The sequence below is a fragment of the Oncorhynchus keta genome, chromosome 7, assembly GCF_023373465.1.
Source record: "Oncorhynchus keta strain PuntledgeMale-10-30-2019 chromosome 7, Oket_V2, whole genome shotgun sequence".
NCBI lineage: Eukaryota > Metazoa > Chordata > Actinopteri > Salmoniformes > Salmonidae > Oncorhynchus > Oncorhynchus keta.
The window spans coordinates 38350572-38369713 of NC_068427.1; the positions used below are offsets into that span (position 1 = coordinate 38350572).

The 19142-nt window shown below is 44.3% G+C and overlaps 1 protein-coding gene across 6 annotated transcripts in view; it reads right to left on the minus strand.

The window, feature by feature from the left end:
• LOC118386354 (integrin beta-5-like) overlaps positions 1–19142 on the minus strand; it is a 97736-nt gene that overhangs the window by 66469 nt on the left and 12125 nt on the right. For all 6 annotated transcript variants that reach the window (XR_008139929.1, XM_052522787.1, XM_052522786.1 and 3 more), the window contains exons 7-9: positions 18203–18298; positions 17939–18028; positions 10748–10882 (exon numbers count right to left, since the gene is read on the minus strand). Coding sequence is in view for 5 of the 6 variants with exons in the window: in XM_052522787.1 (XP_052378747.1) it covers positions 10748–10882; positions 17939–18028; positions 18203–18298 (321 nt within the window). In the remaining variant the exon portion in view is untranslated. The remainder of the gene's footprint in view (positions 1–10747; positions 10883–17938; positions 18029–18202; positions 18299–19142) is intronic.

A 19142-nucleotide genomic window follows, 5' to 3' on the forward strand; every position in this document is an offset into this window, starting at 1 on the left:
CTGTCAGCCAGTCCCTCTACCTCATCCACTACAACATGGAAGACATGCCAGCCAGTCCCTCTACCTCATCCACTACAGCATAACACAACACGGAAGACCTGTCAGCCAGTCCCTCTACCTCGTCCACTACAGCATAACACAACATGGAAGACCTGCCAGCCAGTCCCTCTACCTCATCCACTACAGCATAACACAACATGGAAGACTTGTCAGCCAGTCCCTCTACCTCGTCCACTACAGCATAACACAACACGGAAGACCTGTCAGCCAGTCCCTCTACCTCATCCACTACAGCATAACACAACATGGAAGGCATGCCAGCCAGTCCCTCTACTTCGTCCACTACAGCATAACACAACACGGAAGACCTGCCAGCCAGTCCCTCTACCTCATCCACTACAGCATAACACAACACGGAAGACCTGTCAGCCAGTCCCTCTACCTCATCCACTACAACATGGAAGACATGCCAGCCAGTCCCTCTACCTCATCCACTACAGCATAACACAACACGGAAGACCTGTCAGCCAGTCCCTCTACCTCGTCCACTACAGCATAACACAACATGGAAGACCTGTCAGCCAGTCCCTCTACCTCATCCACTACAACATGGAAGACATGCCAGCCAGTCCCTCTACCTCATCCACTACAGCATAACACAACACGGAAGACCTGTCAGCCAGTCCCTCTACCTCGTCCACTACAGCATAACACAACATGGAAGACCTGTCAGCCAGTCCCTCTACCTCATCCACTACAACATGGAAGACCTGCCAGCCAGTCCCTCTACCTCGTCCACTACAGCATAACACAACATGGAAGACTTGTCAGCCAGTCACTCTACCTCATCCACTACAGCATAACACAACATGGAAGACCTGTCAGCCAGTCCCTCTACCTCGTCCACTACAGCATAACACAACATGGAAGACCTGCCAGCCAGTCCCTCTACCTCATCCACTACAGCATAACACAACATGGAAGACATGCCAGCCAGTCCCTCTACCTCGTCCACTACAGCATAACACAACATGGAAGACCTGTCAGCCAGTCCCTCTACCTCATCCACTACAGCATAACACAACATGGAAGGCATGCCAGCCAGTCCCTCTACCTCGTCCACTACAGCATAACACAACACGGAAGACCTGCCAGCCAGTCCCTCTACCTCATCCACTACAGCATAACACAACACGGAAGACCTGTCAGCCAGTCCCTCTACCTCATCCACTACAACATGGAAGACATGCCAGCCAGTCCCTCTACCTCATCCACTACAGCATAACACAACATGGAAGACCTGTCAGCCAGTCCCTCTACCTCATCCACTACAGCATAACACAACATGGAAGACCTGCCAGCCAGTCCCTCTACCTCGTCCACTACAGCATAACACATGGGAAGTCTGTCGGCCCGTCTCTCTTCCTCGTCCACTACAGCTAGTCCTCTTTCTAACGAGATAATGAGATTTAGGGGACATGTGAGTCACGAGGAACTTAGCTCATTCAAACACTGGCTCATTAGGGAAACTAGTAGCTATGAGATAAAGCTGCTGGAGTAAAAAGACTGAACCAAATCAAATCAAAGTCTATTGGTCACATACACATATTTAGCAGATGTTATTATGGGTGTAGCGAAATGCTTGTGTTCCTAGCTCCAACAGTGCAGTAGTATTCTAACAGTGCAGTAGTATCTAAAAACAATTCACAATAAACACACATCTAAAAGTAAAAGAATGGAAATATATACTGTGGGGAGAACAAGTATTTGATAACCTGCAAAATTGGCAGTGTTTCCTACTTACAAAGCATGTAGAGGTCTGTAATTTTTATCATAGGTACACTTTAACTGTGAGAGACGGAATCTAAAACAAAAATCGAGAAAATCAAATTGTATGATTTTTAAGTAATTAATTTGCATTTTATTGCATTACATAAGTATTTGATCACCTACCAACCAGTAAGAATTCCGGCTCACAGACCTGTTAGTTTTTCTTTAAGAAGCCCTCCTGTTCTCCACTCAATACCTGTATTAACTGCACATGGGGAGAAAGATCGTACTTTTGGAGAAATGTCCTCTGGTATGATGAAACAAAAATAGAACTGTTTGGCCATAATGACCAGCGTTATGTTTGGAGGAAAACGGGAGAGGTTTGCAAGCCGAAGAACACCATCCCAACTGTGAAGCACGGGGGTGGCAGCATCATGTTGTGGGGGTGCTATGCTGCAGGAGGGACTGGTACACTTTACAAAATAGATGGCATCATGAGGATGGAAACATCAGTCAGGAAGTTCAAGCTTTGTCGCAAATGGGTCTTCCAAATGGACAATGACCCCAAGCATACTTTGAAAGTTGTGGCAAAACGGCTTAAGGACAACAAACTCAAGGTATTGGAGTGGCCATCACAAAGCACTGACCTCAATCCTATAGATATTTGTGGGCAGAACTGAAAAAGCATGTGGGAGCAAGGAGGACTACAAACCCAACTCAGTTACACCAGCTCTGTCAGGAGAAATTGTGGGAAGCTTGTGAAAGGCTACCCGAAACGTTTGACCCAAATTTAAATTGTTTAAGGCAATGCTACCAAATACTAATTGATTGTTTGTAAAATTCCCCACCCACTGAGAATGTGATGAAAGAAATAAAAGCTGAAAGAAATAATTCTCTATTATTCTGACATTTCACATTCTTAAAATAAAGTGGTGATCCGAACTGACCTAAGACAAGTTTTACTAGGATTAAATGTCAGGAATTGTGAAAAACTGAGTTTAAATGTATTTGTCTAAGGTGTATGAAACGTCTGACTTCAACTATATATAGGGCATCAGCCTCTAAGGTGCAGGATTGCTTAACCGGATGGAAGCCGGCTAGTGATGGCTATTTAACAGGTCTGGTGGCTTTGAGATAAGAGCTGTTTTCAGTCCTGGAGGGCAGGTAGTTTGCCCCCGGTGATGCGTTTGGCAGACTACACCATCCTATGGAGAGCCCTGCCACTGCGGGCGGTGCAGTTTCCGTACTAGGTGGTGATACAGCCCGACAGGATGCTCTCAATTGTGCATCTCTAAAAGTGTGAGGGTTTTAGGGGCCAAGTCAAATGTCTTCAGCCTCCTGAGTTTGAAGAGGCACTGTTGAGCCTTCTTCACCACTCTGTGTGGGTGGACCATTTCAGATCATCAGTGATGTGTACGCCAACGAACTTAAAGCTTTCAACCTTCTCCACTGCGGTCCCATCGATGTGGATAGGGGTGTGCTCCCTCTGATGTTTCCTGTCCACGATCAGCTCCTTTGTTTTGTTGACGTTGAGTGAGAGGTTATTTATTTTCCTGGCACCAGTCTCCCAGGGCACTCCCCTCTTCCCTGTCTCGTCATTGTTGGTAATCAGGCCTACTTCTGTTGCGTTTGAGACGTGCCAGGCCATGCAGTCATGGGTGAACAGGGAGTACAAGAGGGGGTTAGGCACGCACCCTTGTGGGGCCCCAGTGTTGAGGATCAGCGAAGTGGAGGTGTTGTTTCCTACCTTCACCACCTGGGGGTCGACCCGTCAGGAAGTCCAGGACCCAGTTGCACAGGGCCCCAGGCTTAATGATGAGCTTGGAGGGTAATATGGTGTTGAATGCTGAGCTATAGTCAATGAACAGCATTCTTAAATAGGTATTCCTCTTGTCCAGATGGGATAAGGCAGTGTGAAAAACTTTCCACCTTCTCCACTGCTGTCACGTCGATGTGGATAGGTGGTGCTCCACGATCATCTCTTTTGTTTTGCTGACATTGAGTGAGACGTTATTTTCCTGACACCACACTCAGAGGGCCCTCACTTCCTCCCTGTAGGCTAGCTCGTCGCTGTTGGCAATCGAGCCTACTACTATTGTGTCGTCTGCAAACCTGAGTTGGAGGTGTGAATGGCCACGCAGTCGTGGGTGAACAGGAGGGGGCTGAGAACGCACCCTTGTGGGGCCCCAGTGTTGAGGATCAGCGCAGTGGAGAGGTTGTTTCCTACCCTCACCCCCTAGGTGCGGCCCGTCAGGAAGTCCAGGACCTAGTTGCAAAAGGTAGGGTCAAGACCCAGGGACGCCAGCTTAATGATGAGTTTGGAAGGTACTATGGTGTTAAATGCTGAACTCTAGTCGATGAACAGCATTCTCACATACGTATTCCTCTTGTCCAGATGGGATAGGGCAGTGTGATGGCGATTGTATCGTCTGTGGACCTATTGGGGCGGTAAGAAAATTGAAGTGGGTCAAGGGTGACAGTTAGGGTGGAGGTAATATGATCCTTGACTAGTCTGTCAAAGCACTTCATGATGACAGAAGTGAGAGCTACAGGGCGATAGTCATTTAGTTCAGTTACATTGGCTTTCTTGGGAACAGGAACAATGGTGCCAATCTTAAAGCGTGTGGGGACAGCAGACTGGGATAGGGATTGATTGAATATGTCCGTACGGTAGGGATGCCGTTTGGGCCGGCAGCTTTTCGAGGGTTAACATGCTTAAATGTCTCACTCACGTCAGACACAGAGAAGGAGAGCCCACAGTCCATCGTGTTATCCTCAAAGCGGGCGAAGAAGGAGTTTAGCTTGTCTGGAAGCAAGACATCTGTCCGCAACGTGGCTGGTTTTCCCTTCGTAGTCTGTGATTGTCTGTAGACCCTGCCAGATACGTCTCATGTTGTTGAATTGTGACTCCACTTTGTGGCTCTGTACTGACGTTTTGTCTGTTTGATTGCCTTACGTAGGGAATAACTACACTGTTTGTATTTGGCCATATTCCCAGTCACCTTGCGATGGTTAAATGCAGTGGTTCACGCTTTCAGTTTTGTGCAAATGCTGCCATCTATCCACGGTTTCTGGTTTGGGTAGGTTTTAATAGTCACAGTGGGTACAAAATCCCCTAAACATTTCCTGATGAACTCAGTCACTGTATCCGTCAATGTTATTCTTAGAGGCTACCGGAACATATCCCAGTGTGTGTGATGAAAAAAATATTTAAGCATGGATTCCGATTGGTCAGACCAGCGGTGAATAGACCTTAGCACAGGTACCTCCTGTTTGAGTTTCTGCCTATAGGAAGGGAGGGCGGGAGAGGGCCTTGTAGGCATTTTATAAACGTTGAGTAGCAGTGGTCCAATGTTTTACCAGCGTGAGTACTACAGTCAAGATGTTGGTAGAAATTCGGTAGCATTTTCCTCAAATTTGCTTTGTTAAAATCCCCAGCTATAACAAATGCATCCTCAGGATATGTGGTTGCCAGTTTACATAAAGTCCAGTGTAGTTCTTTGAGGGCCGTCGTGGTATCGGCTTGAGGGGGAATATACACGGCTGTGACTATAACCGAAGATAATTCTCTTGGGAGGTAATACGGTCAGCATTTGAATGTGAGGTATTATAGGGCGGGTGAACAGAAGGACTTGAGTTTCTGTACATTATCACAATCACACCATGAGTAGTTAACCATGAAACACACACCCTCTCCTTTCTTCTTCCCGGAGAGTTTTTTATTCCTGTCTGCGCAATGTACTGAGAACCCAGATGGTTGTATGGACAGGGACAGTATATCCTGAGAGAGACATTTTTCCATGAAACAGAGTATGTTACAATCCCTGATGTCTCTCTGGAAAGAAATCCTCGCCCTGAGCTCATCAACTTTATTATCCAGAGACTGAACATTAGCGAGTAATATACTCAGAAGCGGTGGGTGGTGTGCGTGCCTCTCGAGTCGGACTAGAAGTCCACTCCGAATACATCTTCCCCGCCAGCGGTGTTTCGGAGCAGCCTCTGGAACAAGTTCAATTGCCCTGCGGGGTACGAACAAAGGATCCAACTCAGGAAAGTCGCACTCCTGGTCGTAATGCTGGTGAGTTACCGCTGCTATGATATCCAAAAGTTATTTCTGGATGTATGTAATAACACAAAACAAATTCTGGGCTAATAATGTAAGAAATAACACAAAAAAAATAAAATAGAAGCAGAGCTGCCATATCTGTCAGCGCCATCTGAAAATCACAGGACATCACTGCTGTGATTGGGAGAGAGGGCTGGAATAGAGAAGTGGAGTGGAGGGAGCAGCAGATGATTCTTTCATTGAGTCTGTCTCAATGAAAGAGTTGCCTGCGTAACAGTTGGCCTGTTAGCTCAGAGGTTGAGAGAAATTAAGTGTGTGTGTGTGGGGGGGAGCAGATGCGGTGTGTGTGCTTGCATGCATGAGCAAAAGTTGATACAGCTGTGATACGCTGGCTGCCAAAACACTAATTTTTATGCTGTAAACGGTAGCCCAGCAGGACAATCTCCTTTACTCAGGGGAAAACTATTCTCATCTTTGACAATGACATTTGATAGTACTCTGCATTTCAAGACAAAATTATACGTGGTAAATTCTATTAGATTCACCTAACCCTGAAGAAGTTGTCTTCACATTTGAGAGATCATTGTTACTAAGGAGAAATGTCCTGCAGTATGCGATCAAAATGCCTCTAGACTGTACTTTGTCTCCTTCACCGTGGCATTCAACAACATACTCCCTGAGAGACAGAGCCTGATAGACAGGGAGTGTGTTGATGTAGTCTTAACAGCCTAATCTGTTTGTACGTATGGGACATATTTAGTACTATGCAGGGTTTGAGAGAGTGTTGCCTTAAATAGGATATGGACTTAACTTTCTACACTGGGGCAAACACATGTCTGTTACCATGCGATCTTTGTTCGTCCATCGCCTCTGGTTTCACCAACAAACTTGTTGTGAGGACATTGACATGCAGCATCAGGCCCCGCAGCGAGGCTGCAGCAGGAGACCCTAGTTATGTCCCAAATGGCACCGTATTACCTATAAATGGCACTACTTTTAACCAGAGCACTATGGGCCGTGGTGAAAAGTAGTGTGCTACATAGGGAATAGGGTGCCATCTGGGACAGATACCATGTGACTGACACCTGGGACACTTTCCCAATACGTTTTCCTTGATTCCTCATGTCCTCTTTCCTCGCCTCCTTCTCAAAAGGCAATGGAGGACAAGGTCAGAGGGGAGGGAGATGCATTGGTAACGAGCCCCTGGGCTTTCGGCTGCTTCATGTTCTCTTTAGGAGGACAGATTGGCACTCAGAGGCCTGCACAGCAAATTCCCCCGCTGCAGAACAAAAGACAGAGTTAAACCCATCACCCTGGCCATAGAGATGTGAGATGTGATTCCCCCCCATTCACTAACATTATTCATTCAGACGCCATCCCCACTCCCCATCCCTACATTCAATTAAGACAAATAAGAATCAGTGAGGGAGACACTGGGGCTTTGGGAAGAACAATTCCACAAGACCCATCACCCTGGCAATAGAGAGATGGGATTCCCCCTATTCACTACAATGATTCATTCAGCCCCAATCCCCAGTCCCCGACTCCCCATCCCAACATTCAATTAAGACAAATAAGGAATCAGTAAGGGAGTGGGGGAGACTCTGGGGCTTCCACAGGGTCGGACCTCTGCGTGTTGGCGCAAAGTAGCCCCACGTTAAGAGTTTCAATAGATCCTGTACAAATCTCTAATTGAGGCCAATATATCGAATAAAATGTTATTTGTCACATGTGCCGAATACAACAGGTGCAGACCTTGAGGTGAAATGCTTACTTACAAGCTCTTAACCAACAATACACTAACAATAAAATGACATACAAATAACCTTTTGGCCCATGGTGTTGCAGAATATTTTTTATTTTTGTGACTTGAGATTTCAGAGAAGTAAAAAATCTTCTGTCCTAAAAATCTGATTTTAGAGGAGACTCAAGATTTGAACATTTAAACAGTGCAGAATTCAAAGCGATTCAGATGTGCAGTGATCCCACGTCCCCCGACCTTATTGTTTTTCTGAAACAAAGGAAGGGAAGAATGCATTCCATCTAAAATGGCAAGAACACACCGTGGGCCAAACATTATCAAGACAAAGGAGATGATCGTGGATCATAGCAAAAGGAGGACCGAGCACGCCACCATTCTCATCAACGGGACTGTAGTGGAGCAGGTTGAGAGCTTCAAGTTCCTTGGTGTCCACATCACCAACAAACTAACATGGTCCAAGCACATCAAGATAGTCGTGAAGAGGGCACGACAGAGCCTATTCCCCTCAGGAGACTGAAAAGATTTGGCATGGGTCCTCAGATCCTCAAAAGGATCTACAGCTGTACCATCAAGAGCATCCTGATGGGTTGCATCACTGCCTGGTATGGCAACTGTAGTGAATACGGCCCAGTACATCACCGGGGCCAAGCTTCCTGTCATCCAGGACCTCGTTAACCAGGTGGTGTCAGAGGAGGTTCATACATATTGTCAAATACTCCAGCTACCCTAGTCATAGACTGTTCTCTCTACTACTGCACAGCAAGCGGTACCAAAGCACCAAGTCTAGGTCCAAGAGGCTTCTAGTGCTGTTCTGCCTGCGGCTATGGAATCCTGACCTATTCACCGGACGTGCTACCTGTCCCAGGAGTGGTAGAGATACTCTTAATGATCGGCTATGAAAAGCCAACTGACATTAACTCCTGAGGTGCTGACTTGCTGCACCCTCGACAACTACTGTGATTATTATTATTTGACCATGCTGGTCATTTATGAACATTTGAACATCCTGGGCATGTTCTGTTATAATCTCCACCCGGCACAGCCAGAAGAGGACTGGCCACCCCTCATAGCCTGGTTCCTCTCTAGGTTTTGGCCTTTCTAGGGAGTTTTTCCTAGCCACCATGCTTCTACACCTGCATTGCTTGCTGTTAGGGGTTTTAGGCTGGGTTTCTGTACAGCACTTTGAGATATCAGCTGATGTACGAAGGGCTTTATAAATACATTTGATTTGCTTCTAAACAGCTTCGACCCCCAAGCCATAAAACTCCTGAACATCTAATCAAATGGCTACCCAGACTATTTGCATTTCCCCCCCACCTACGCTGCTGCTATTCTCTGTTAATATCTATGCATAGCCCCTTTAATAACTCTAAGTACATGTACATAATTATCTCAATAACCTCGACACCGGTGCCCCCGCACATTGACTCTGTACTGGTACCCCCTGTATATAGTCTCCACATTGACTCTGTACCGGTACCCCCTGTATATAGTCTCCACATTGACTCTGTACCGGTACCCCCTGTATATAGCCTCCACATTGACTCTGTACCGGTACCCCCTGTATATAGCCTCCACATTGACTCTGTACTGGTACCCCCTGTATATAGCCTCCACATTGACTCTGTACCGGTACCCCCTGTATATAGTCTCCACATTGACTCTGTACCGGTACCCCCTGTATATAGTCTCCACATTGACTCTGTACCGGTACCCCCTGTATATAGCCTCCACATTGACTCTGTACCGGTACCCCCTGTATATAGCCTCCACATTGACTCTGTACCGGTACCCCCTGTATATAGCCTCCACATTGACTCTGTACCGGTACCCCCTGTATATAGCCTCCACATTGACTCTGTACCGGTACCCCCTGTATATAGCCTCCACATTGACTCTGTACCGGTACCCCCTGTATATAGCCTCCACATTGACTCTGTACCGGTACCCCTGTATATAGCCTCCACATTGACTCTGTACCGGTACCCCCTGTATATAGCCTCCACATTGACTCTGTACCGGTACCCCTGTATATAGCCTCCACATTGACTCAGTACCGTAACACCCTGTATATAGCCTCCACATTGACTCTGTACCGGTACCCCCTGTATATAGCCTCCACATTGACTCTGTACCGGTACGCCCTGTATATAGCCTCCACATTGACTCTGTACCGGTACCCCCTGTATATAGCCTCCACATTGACTCTGTACCGGTACCCCCTGTATATAGCCTCCACATTGACTCTGTACCGGTACCCGCTGTATATAGCCTCCACATTGACTCTGTACCGGTACCCCCTGTATATAGCCTCCACATTGACTCTGTACCGGTACCCCCTGTATATAGCCTCCACATTGACTCTGTACCGGTACCCCCTGTATATAGCCTCCACATTGACTCTGTACCGGTACCCGCTGTATATAGCCTCCACATTGACTCTGTACCGGTACCCGCTGTATATAGCCTCCACATTGACTCTGTACCGGTACCCCCTGTATATAGCCTCCACATTGACCCTATACCGGTACCCCCTGTATATAGCCCCGCTATTGTTATTTACTGCTGCTCTTTAATTATTTGTTATTCTTATCCCTTACTTTGTTAGGGATTTTCTTAACTGCATTCTTGGTTAAATTAAGGGTTTTTAAACGACGTTGGAGGCGGCTTATGGTCAAAAAATTAACATTCAATTATCTGGCAACAACTCATTTGGACATTCCTGTAGTCAGCATGCCAATTTCATGCTCCCTTAAAACTTGAGACATCTGTGGCATTGTGTTGTGACAAAACTGCACTTTTTAAAGTAGCCTTTAATTGTCCCCAGCACACCTGTGTAATGATCATGCTGTTTATTCAGCTTCTTGATATACCACACCTGTCAGGTGGATGGATTATCTTGGCAAAGAAGAAATGCTCACAACAGGGATGTAAAAATTTGTGCACATTTTAGAGAAATAAGCTTTTTGTGCATATGGAACATTTCTGGGATATTTTATTTCAGCTCGTGAAAAATGGGACCAACACTTCACATGTTGCGTTTATATTATTGTTCAGTATACATTTTTAAGATACAGCCAATTTTGAATTTCCAGCTTGGGCACATAGCGAAAATCCATGGAAAGCCGGGAGGCCGATGTAGGACTCACCGTGTCTCCAATCTTGAGGTCGGCACACTTCCTGAGGCCTGGGAGAGGCTGTCCGTCCTGACAGGTGGCAGTGAAGGACAGACTGAGGTCTTCAGGTTGATCCCACACGGTCAGCTCCACCTTGGACCGGATGTTCTGGAGGGAGGACACAAACACAGAGAGAGGCTTGAAAAAAAAAAAAAAAAAATCACAAAAGCATATGCCTTGAACACAAAAACACAGACCCTTATGAATAAGGGATAAGAGCGTCTGCTAAATGACTTAAATGTAATGTAAATGTAATAAGTACTTTTGACCTTTACATCAAAGTAGTAAATGTTTGATTTATTTGAAAACAAGACGGATGGTTCACTGGTCTAATCAATAGATCACGAGAGTTAAAGTATCTCTGTATATTAGAGTTGGCACAGAGGTTCACTGGTGGTTTCTATACTATTTGAATGTTACATTTAGTGTTGCAATTTCTGGAATTTCAGGAAATGTTCCATGGGAATTTTGGAAATGTTGCTTAAATTCGTCAAAAAAGTTGGCTTATAACAGTGAATCTCTTTTTGTGGGATACACACAAGGCAATTCTAGGTCTTGTGGCATATTATGGTTAAAGTTTCCCCAATTCAATAGAATTGCAAACCTCTGCATGCACAGTGCACTGTTCCATCACATGTGCAGTGCACTCTTCCATCACATGTACAGCTGCTTCTCAAGATCTTGCACACTACTGAGATGCTATTGAGCCCACACTACTACACTGTCTGAGACAAGGACTACATGCTTTCTGGTAAGTTTTGATTACAATACTGGGTGGGGTGAATATATTTGATATGATATACATTATTTTTTGTTAACTAGTAAATAATAGCCTACAGCAAAGTATGTTTAAATAATTTCTAACTTGTTAACAATTTCTGCTAGTTAGTTTTTGCTACCATGTGGGTTTTAGGTTTTAGCTTGCTTGAGCCTGCTAACTGAGGAGTGTTAATTCTCCTGTTTCCATACATGTTTCATTTAAACAAAAATCTTACAAAGGAGTTACTTATCTGTACATGGAATTGTATTTTTTTTTACCAAAAAAATTCTAATCTTTACAGGAAAATGCCACGGGCACTATCTGATATGGGGAGACATTTCACTCCAGCTAATGTAGAAAGAAAAGCTATGTACATTTGCAAATACTGTGCCAAATCATATGTGAAGGATGCAATAAAGATGCAGAATCATATGGCCATCTCTCTCTCAGCGCTCACAACAAACAACCTCTGACAAAAATCTCTCTACTTCTATTCGAGGTGAAAATGATGAATCAGACACCGTATCAACATTAACAGCTCATGGTCCTCCTGGAATCAGAAGGTTGTTTTGACTCAATGGAGGAACGTAGTAAGTGAAATGCTGATGAATATCTTGCTTGAGCTGTGTATTAAACTAGTTCACCTCTGATGCTCACAGGGAATGTGTAATAGAAGATATTTCTGAATGTTCTCTGCCCAGCATACACCCCTCCAACCAGACATGCTTTATCTACTATTTATCTATCTATTTGCTGGATGCAGAGTTCAGAGTTTAAGTGAAGGTCAAGCAAATCATAGAGAAAGCAGTCTCTGATGGGTGGTCGAATGTTTGTGGGCAAGGAATAATTAACTACATCATCTCCATCCCTCAACCAATATTCTACAAGACCACAGACACAAGGGACAACAGACACACTGGTCTCACATTGCAGATGAGCTGAAGGCAGTCATCAATGACCTTGGACCACAGCAGGTATTTGCACTGGTGACAGACAATGCTGTGAACATGAAGGCTGCTTGGTCCTAGGAGTCCTACCCTCACATCACATCCATTGGCTGTGCTGGTCATTCATTGAATCTGCTCATCAAGGACATCATGGCACTGAAAACAATGGATACACTCTACAAGAGAGCTAAGGAAATGGTTAGGTATGTGAAGGGTCATCAAGTTATAGCAGCCATCTACCTCACCAAGCAAAGTGAGAAGAATAAGAGCACCACATTGAAGCTGCCCAGCAACACCCATTGGGGGTGGTGTTGACATCATGTTTGACAGTCTCTTGGAGGGGAAGGAGTCTCTCCAAGAAATGTCCATATCACAGCCTGCCGATATGGACAGCCCCATCAAGAGGATCCTCCTGGATGATGTATTTTGGGAGAGAGTGGTAAGTAGCCTGAAACTCCTGAAACCTACAGCAGTAACCATTGCACGGATTGAGGGAGACAATGCCATCCTGTCTGATGTTCACTCTGCACGCAGATGTAAGAGAAGAAATCTGTATTGCCCTGCCCACTTCACTGTTGCTCCATGCAGAGGAAACTGCAGTTCTGAATTACATCAAAAAGCGTGAAGAGATGTTCAGGCTTCTGCCTGAAGCCCATACATGACGCAGCGTACATGTTAGACCCCAATTATGCTGGCAAGAGTATCCTGTCTGATGTAGATATCAACCAGGCCAATGGTGTCATCACTACCGTGTCTTACCACCTTGGCCTGGATGAGGGCAAGGTTCTTTGCAGTTTGGCGAAGTACACTTCCAACCACTGTTTTTTAGTTGGAGATGAGATTTGTTGGCACGACTGCCATATTGCATCAGCCACCTAGTGGAAGGGACTTTGTGGATCTGAGGCCCTTTCCCCTGTTGCCTCCATCATCCAAATCCCACCAACATCAGCCGCCTCAGAGCGCAACTCGTCCTTGTTTGGGAACACACACACACCAAAGCACGCAATAGTCTGACCAACAAGGGTTGAAAAATTGGTAGCTGTCTGGGCAAATTTGAGGCTTTTTGAGCCTGACAACAAGCCATCCTCAACAAGGTTGGAAAGTGACAGTGAAGATGAGGCCTCAGAGTCTGATGTTCAAGAGGTGGACATTGAGCAGGTCCAGGGAGAAGACATGGAAGTCTGAGAGGAAGACAACCAAAGCCTTAGTTTCTAGACTATCATTTTACAGATGCACATTGAAAACATTTTTGGGAGATGCGATGAATCATTGGGGATCATTCAATATTCCCTTTCTTTGTTGTTCAGTGAAATCATCCCATGTGAAGAGTCAACTCATTTAATTCAATTTGAATTTGTAACTAAATTGTTTTTTAATTTCTATTGAAAGGATTTAATCATTTGCAATTATGTCTACTTATGATAAGGTAAAAGGTTTATGTCTCGGTCTTCATATTCATCTTCATACAACTCTCCTTCCGTGGCCCCCAATTGCTCTTAAATACAAGTAAAACTAAATGCATGCTCTTCAACCGATCGCTGCCTGCACCTTGCCGCATCACTAACATCACTACTCTGGACGGTTCTGACTTAGAATATGTTAACAACTACAAATACCTAGGTGTCTGGTTAGACTGTAAACTCTCCTTCCAGACTCACATCAAACATCTCCAATCCGAAGTTAAATCTAGAATTGGCTTCCTATTTCACAACAAAGCATCCTTCACTCATGCTGCCAAACATACCCTTGTAGAACTGACCATCCTACGGATCCTCGACTTCGGCGATGTCATTTACAAAATAGCCTCCAACACTCTACTTAACAAATTGGATGCAGTCTATCACAGTGCCATCCGGTTTGTCACCAAAGCCCCATATACTACCCACTACTGCAACCTGTAAGCTCTCATTGGCTGTCCCTCGCTTCATACCCGACGCCAAATCCACTGGCTCCAGGTCATCTACAAGACCATGCTAGGTAAAGTCCCCTCTTATCTCAGCTTGCTGGTCACCATAGCAGCACCCACCCGTAGCACGCGCTCCAGCAGGTATATCTCACTGGTCACCCCCAAAACCAATTCTTCCTTTGACCGCCTCTCCTTCCAGTTCTCTGCTGCCAATGACTGGAACGAACTACAAAAATCTCTGAAACTGGAAACACTTATCTCCCTCACTAGCTTTAAGCACCAGCCAGGACAGCGGAGTCAATCACCACCTTCCGGAGACACCTGAAACCCCACCTCTTTAAGGAATACCTAGGATAGGATAAAGTAATCCTTCTCACCCCCCCTCCCCCCCTAAAAGATTTAGATGCACTATTGTAAAGTGGCTGTTCCACTGGATGTCATAAGGTGAATGCGCCAATTTGTAAGTCGCTCTGGATAAGAGCGTCTGCTAAATGACTTAAATGTAATGTAAATGTAGCTGTCAGAGCAGCTCACAGATTACTGCACCTGTACATAGCCCATCTATAATTTAGCCAAAACAACTACCTCTACCCCTACTGTATTTATTTTGCTCCTTTGCACCCCATTATTTCTCTCTACCTTGCACATTCTTCCACTGCAAATCTACCATTCCAGTGTTTTACTTGCGATATTGTATTTACTTCGCCATGTTTTTGCCTTTACCTCCCTTATCTCACCTCATTTGCTCACATTGTATATATACTTTGTATATAGATTTTTCTACTGTATTATTGACTGTATGTTTTGTTTTACTCCATGTGTAACTCTGTGTTGTTGTATGTGTCGAACTGCTTTGCTTTATCTTGGGCAGGGCGCAATTGTAAATGAGAACTTGATCTCAACTAGCCTACCTGGTTAAATAAAGGTGATATAAATAAATATGATATGGTAAATATATCCAATGCAAAAAAAACATCTACATTTAAATGGTATTAATATTAATTCCCATATATTCCCGTTAATTCCCACGGAAAGTTTTCCACCTCTGAATATTCCCCAAAATGTGCAACCCTAGTTACATTTTTCCAGTACCCCTGCCACTGGATCCACTCAGAAACACCACCACTCAGCATTTTATAATGAAACCAGTAAGAGCCTGTAATCCAATCTGTTTCTGTTAGCAGTTGGGATGGAAAAGAGAGAAACATGGAGAATAGGAGAGAACAAAATGCCTTGGTTAAGCAAGGTTTATAATGGTTTATTCTGTCTTTTATGATTCTACCCCACAGCGGTTCGGTTGGCATGGATACGGAGTGTGTGTACAATAGCGTGGCTTTTCCGCTATGTGCCTGCCGTGTCTGTATTTTACAAGCGTATGTGTTCTCTCCAACGCATCACAGCTACAGAATTTTGACAGGAGGGTTATCAGAACCATGCTAGGCTGGCATATACCCATGACTGATTGAACCATGCCTGACTGACAGACAGATACCCATGACTGATTGAACCATGCCTGACTGACAGACAAATACCCATGACTGATTGAACCATGCCTGACTGACAGACAGATACCCATGACTGATTGAACCATGCCTGACTGACAGACAGATACCCATGACTGATTGAACCATGCCTGACTGACAGACAGATACCCATGACTGATTGAACCATGCCTGACTGACAGACAAATACCCATGACTGATTGAACCATGCCTGACTGACAGACAAATACCCATGACTGATTGAACCATGCCTGACTGACAGACAAATACCCATGACTGATTGAACCATGCCTGACTGACAGACAGATACCCATGACTGATTGAACCATGCCTGACTGACAGACAGACAGATACCCATGACTGATTGAACCATGCCTGACTGACATATACCCATGATTGATCTCTGCCTTGCTCTGGCCTGTATTGGGAAAAGAACACAATGAACTGAGAATGACTTTTTCTTCTCTGATAACAAAATGTGTTGAAATAGCTAAATTGCTTATGCGTTGAAACCGCACCACCCTCAATAAAGACCGTGCTACGAAGCCAATGTTGTGGTGTCTTGACAAGTGAATAGATGTACAGAATATAGGCAACACTTTGCTCGCTGGTGGTCATCCATATTTGACAGTCTCAACACTTTGTTTGCCATAATTACCAGTTCTAGAATCAACTCTTGTGTACTTAACTATGCAAAAACAAGTGGTTCCTCTCAATCACAGAAAGTAAAATGCTTGACTGAAAAAAATGACACGGCTTGATTGGAAGAGTTAAGGAAAACTTCAAAACACACAGAGAAAGACATTATTTCATCCCTTAAATGTTGTTTCCTCTCAACTAGTACAAACGAGTGAATTATTTACAGTAACTGCCTTCCTGCAGCGCATTAAAGACAATCTGCCATTTCAACAGCCTGAACACCACTTTGTTTGGTAAGCTGAGAAATGGGGCTGGGGCAATGTAGCCTAACCACTCAAATCAGACTGGCTTTAAGATCCCTTCTATGGCCAAACAGGAACCACAGTGGCAAAGTAGATTTACGGTGACCTCGAGTCCGGTTTTAGTCAACAGACCACAGCGCAATAATACAAGACAGAAGGAGGATGGATGATTTGAGAATGGATTAGGAGAGTGTCTGCTATGACAATCATAAACATTAACGTCAAATTATAATTCAAGATCCTTAGAGGCCCCGGCTTAACTTTGGTATAATGAAGATGAGATTTAGCATGACCCATCAATTAGTCTGGTGGGGATTTAAATCTCTGGTCTCATATTTTCCATAAATGTGGTGTTTCTTGTTCCATATAACCAAGGGAAAATGAAATTACAATTCTAAACAAGGACAAGATGCAAATCTCCTAGCACACCAGTCTGTTGCCGTTTTTCCAGCATAGCAGTGACCTCAATTAGAACCATCTCAGCAATGTTGCCAGGACAAATATTTATCAACCTTATGAAAAACTAAACCTGCTGCACAATGTGTTTCTCTTCTGTCCCTCAAATCTCAAATTGACTCCTTGGATTAAAATACAAAAGAACGTGGATGCCTTTCAGCCCTTCTAGAACCCTTTTCAGCCCCTTCCAGAATCCTTCCTTCAAAGTATGGGAATGCTGGAATCTATTTCCTGTGTGGTGGATTGGGGAGTAACAGGAGGGTCTCAGTCTCGGGATTTGGGCCATAAACCTGCTTCTTGTTCTGTGACCATAAAGTGCTAGACTAGTGCAGAGTTACAGACACAGGGCTGTAGCGTGTGACAGAAGTAAACCCCCAGAACCCCACACTAAATAGAAGGGCTGGGTGAGGGTATCCATCTCTAATGCTAAAACATGAACATTCAATACTTCCTCTTCTCCTCTAGAGACCAGGGTCATGTTCAGTAGGGCACAAAAAGGAAAAATTACAAGCTCAGGGAATACCTGTCTTTTTCGATCAGTTTCAAAATGTTTTCAACCAACATCCATTTCAAAAGAGGACAGGTGAGACTCTTTTCTTCTAAAGCACACACAATCTGTGCTCCAAATGGAAGAGAACCCTCCTTTACTTACATTGTAGGCGTTAACTATAAGTTGTATGATGTTCTTGGAGTCCTGATCCAGAATCTCCACTGTGGTTCCAGGTATCAGTGCTGTGAAATTCTGCATTAACACAAGATAGGAGAAATGTTATTAAATAAACAAATATTTGCAGGAATTCACACAATAAAGGCCCCTATACATACCAAACTGTACACACCAAACAGTACACACCATAAACACCAAACACACAGCTAATCTCAATACTGAACATACAATTCAATAAAGAATATATACCTTGTAAATGACATACAGCCTTTTTGTCACAGCGAAGATGAGATAGATGTTGTTTGCAGCCAGCTTCTCTCCCAGTAGAGCCAGAGAGGGGTAGTCCTACAGAGACATGGATACATAGAAACATGGGGAAATCTTATGTTAGAGACATTTCTTTAAAGTTCTCAATAGTTTAGCTTCCATCTCACCCCGTCAGGAAGTTAGTGAAGAGAAGCGATTTCTCCCCTGATTCCAGGTTAGTGTTTACGTTAGAGTCCCCTGACATTTCCTTTCTCGCCAGCAGAAAGGACAAAGAACACTGAAGTGGTTTAGACCTATGAACTTACAGCTGTGCACTGGAGTTGTGCATTAAAATGTGAATCCTAACTTCCACTTAAGTCAAATGTTCACTATAGTGGAGGTATGAATGAGTGAAAATGTTTAAGCATTGAATAAATAATCACTTTCTCACAATCAGACTTGAGATTTTTGGCTTCAGTAAGCCTTTGTCATAGTAAACATCCAAATCAATCAACAGTGAGAGTTACACTTCAAATGGACTGTGACAAACATTTGCCTCTGCACCTTCTCCAGTTCAACGGTTTCCCTGAAAAACAGAGCTCTGTTCTAGGAAGTGCGTATTCCTTTTGTCCCACAATCAGATGAGGAGAAACCTACTTAGCCTGTTGCTGAGGATCCACGGGTGGTGAATTCTTTGGATTTGTGTTGGAGTACCTCCACTGAACTTAATGCGATCAGATGTAACATGACTACAATGCCCAGGGCATCCAATGACACAGAGCAAATAACTATAGAAACATTTAGCGATTCCGGGAGAAACCACCCAAATATTTTTATTCACTTAGCCAATTTTCATATTATTGAGTTGGATTGATTGAAATTCACATGATGTTAATTATGTTTTCATTACATTAGCTCTTTGACAAATAGCGATAGCTATGTA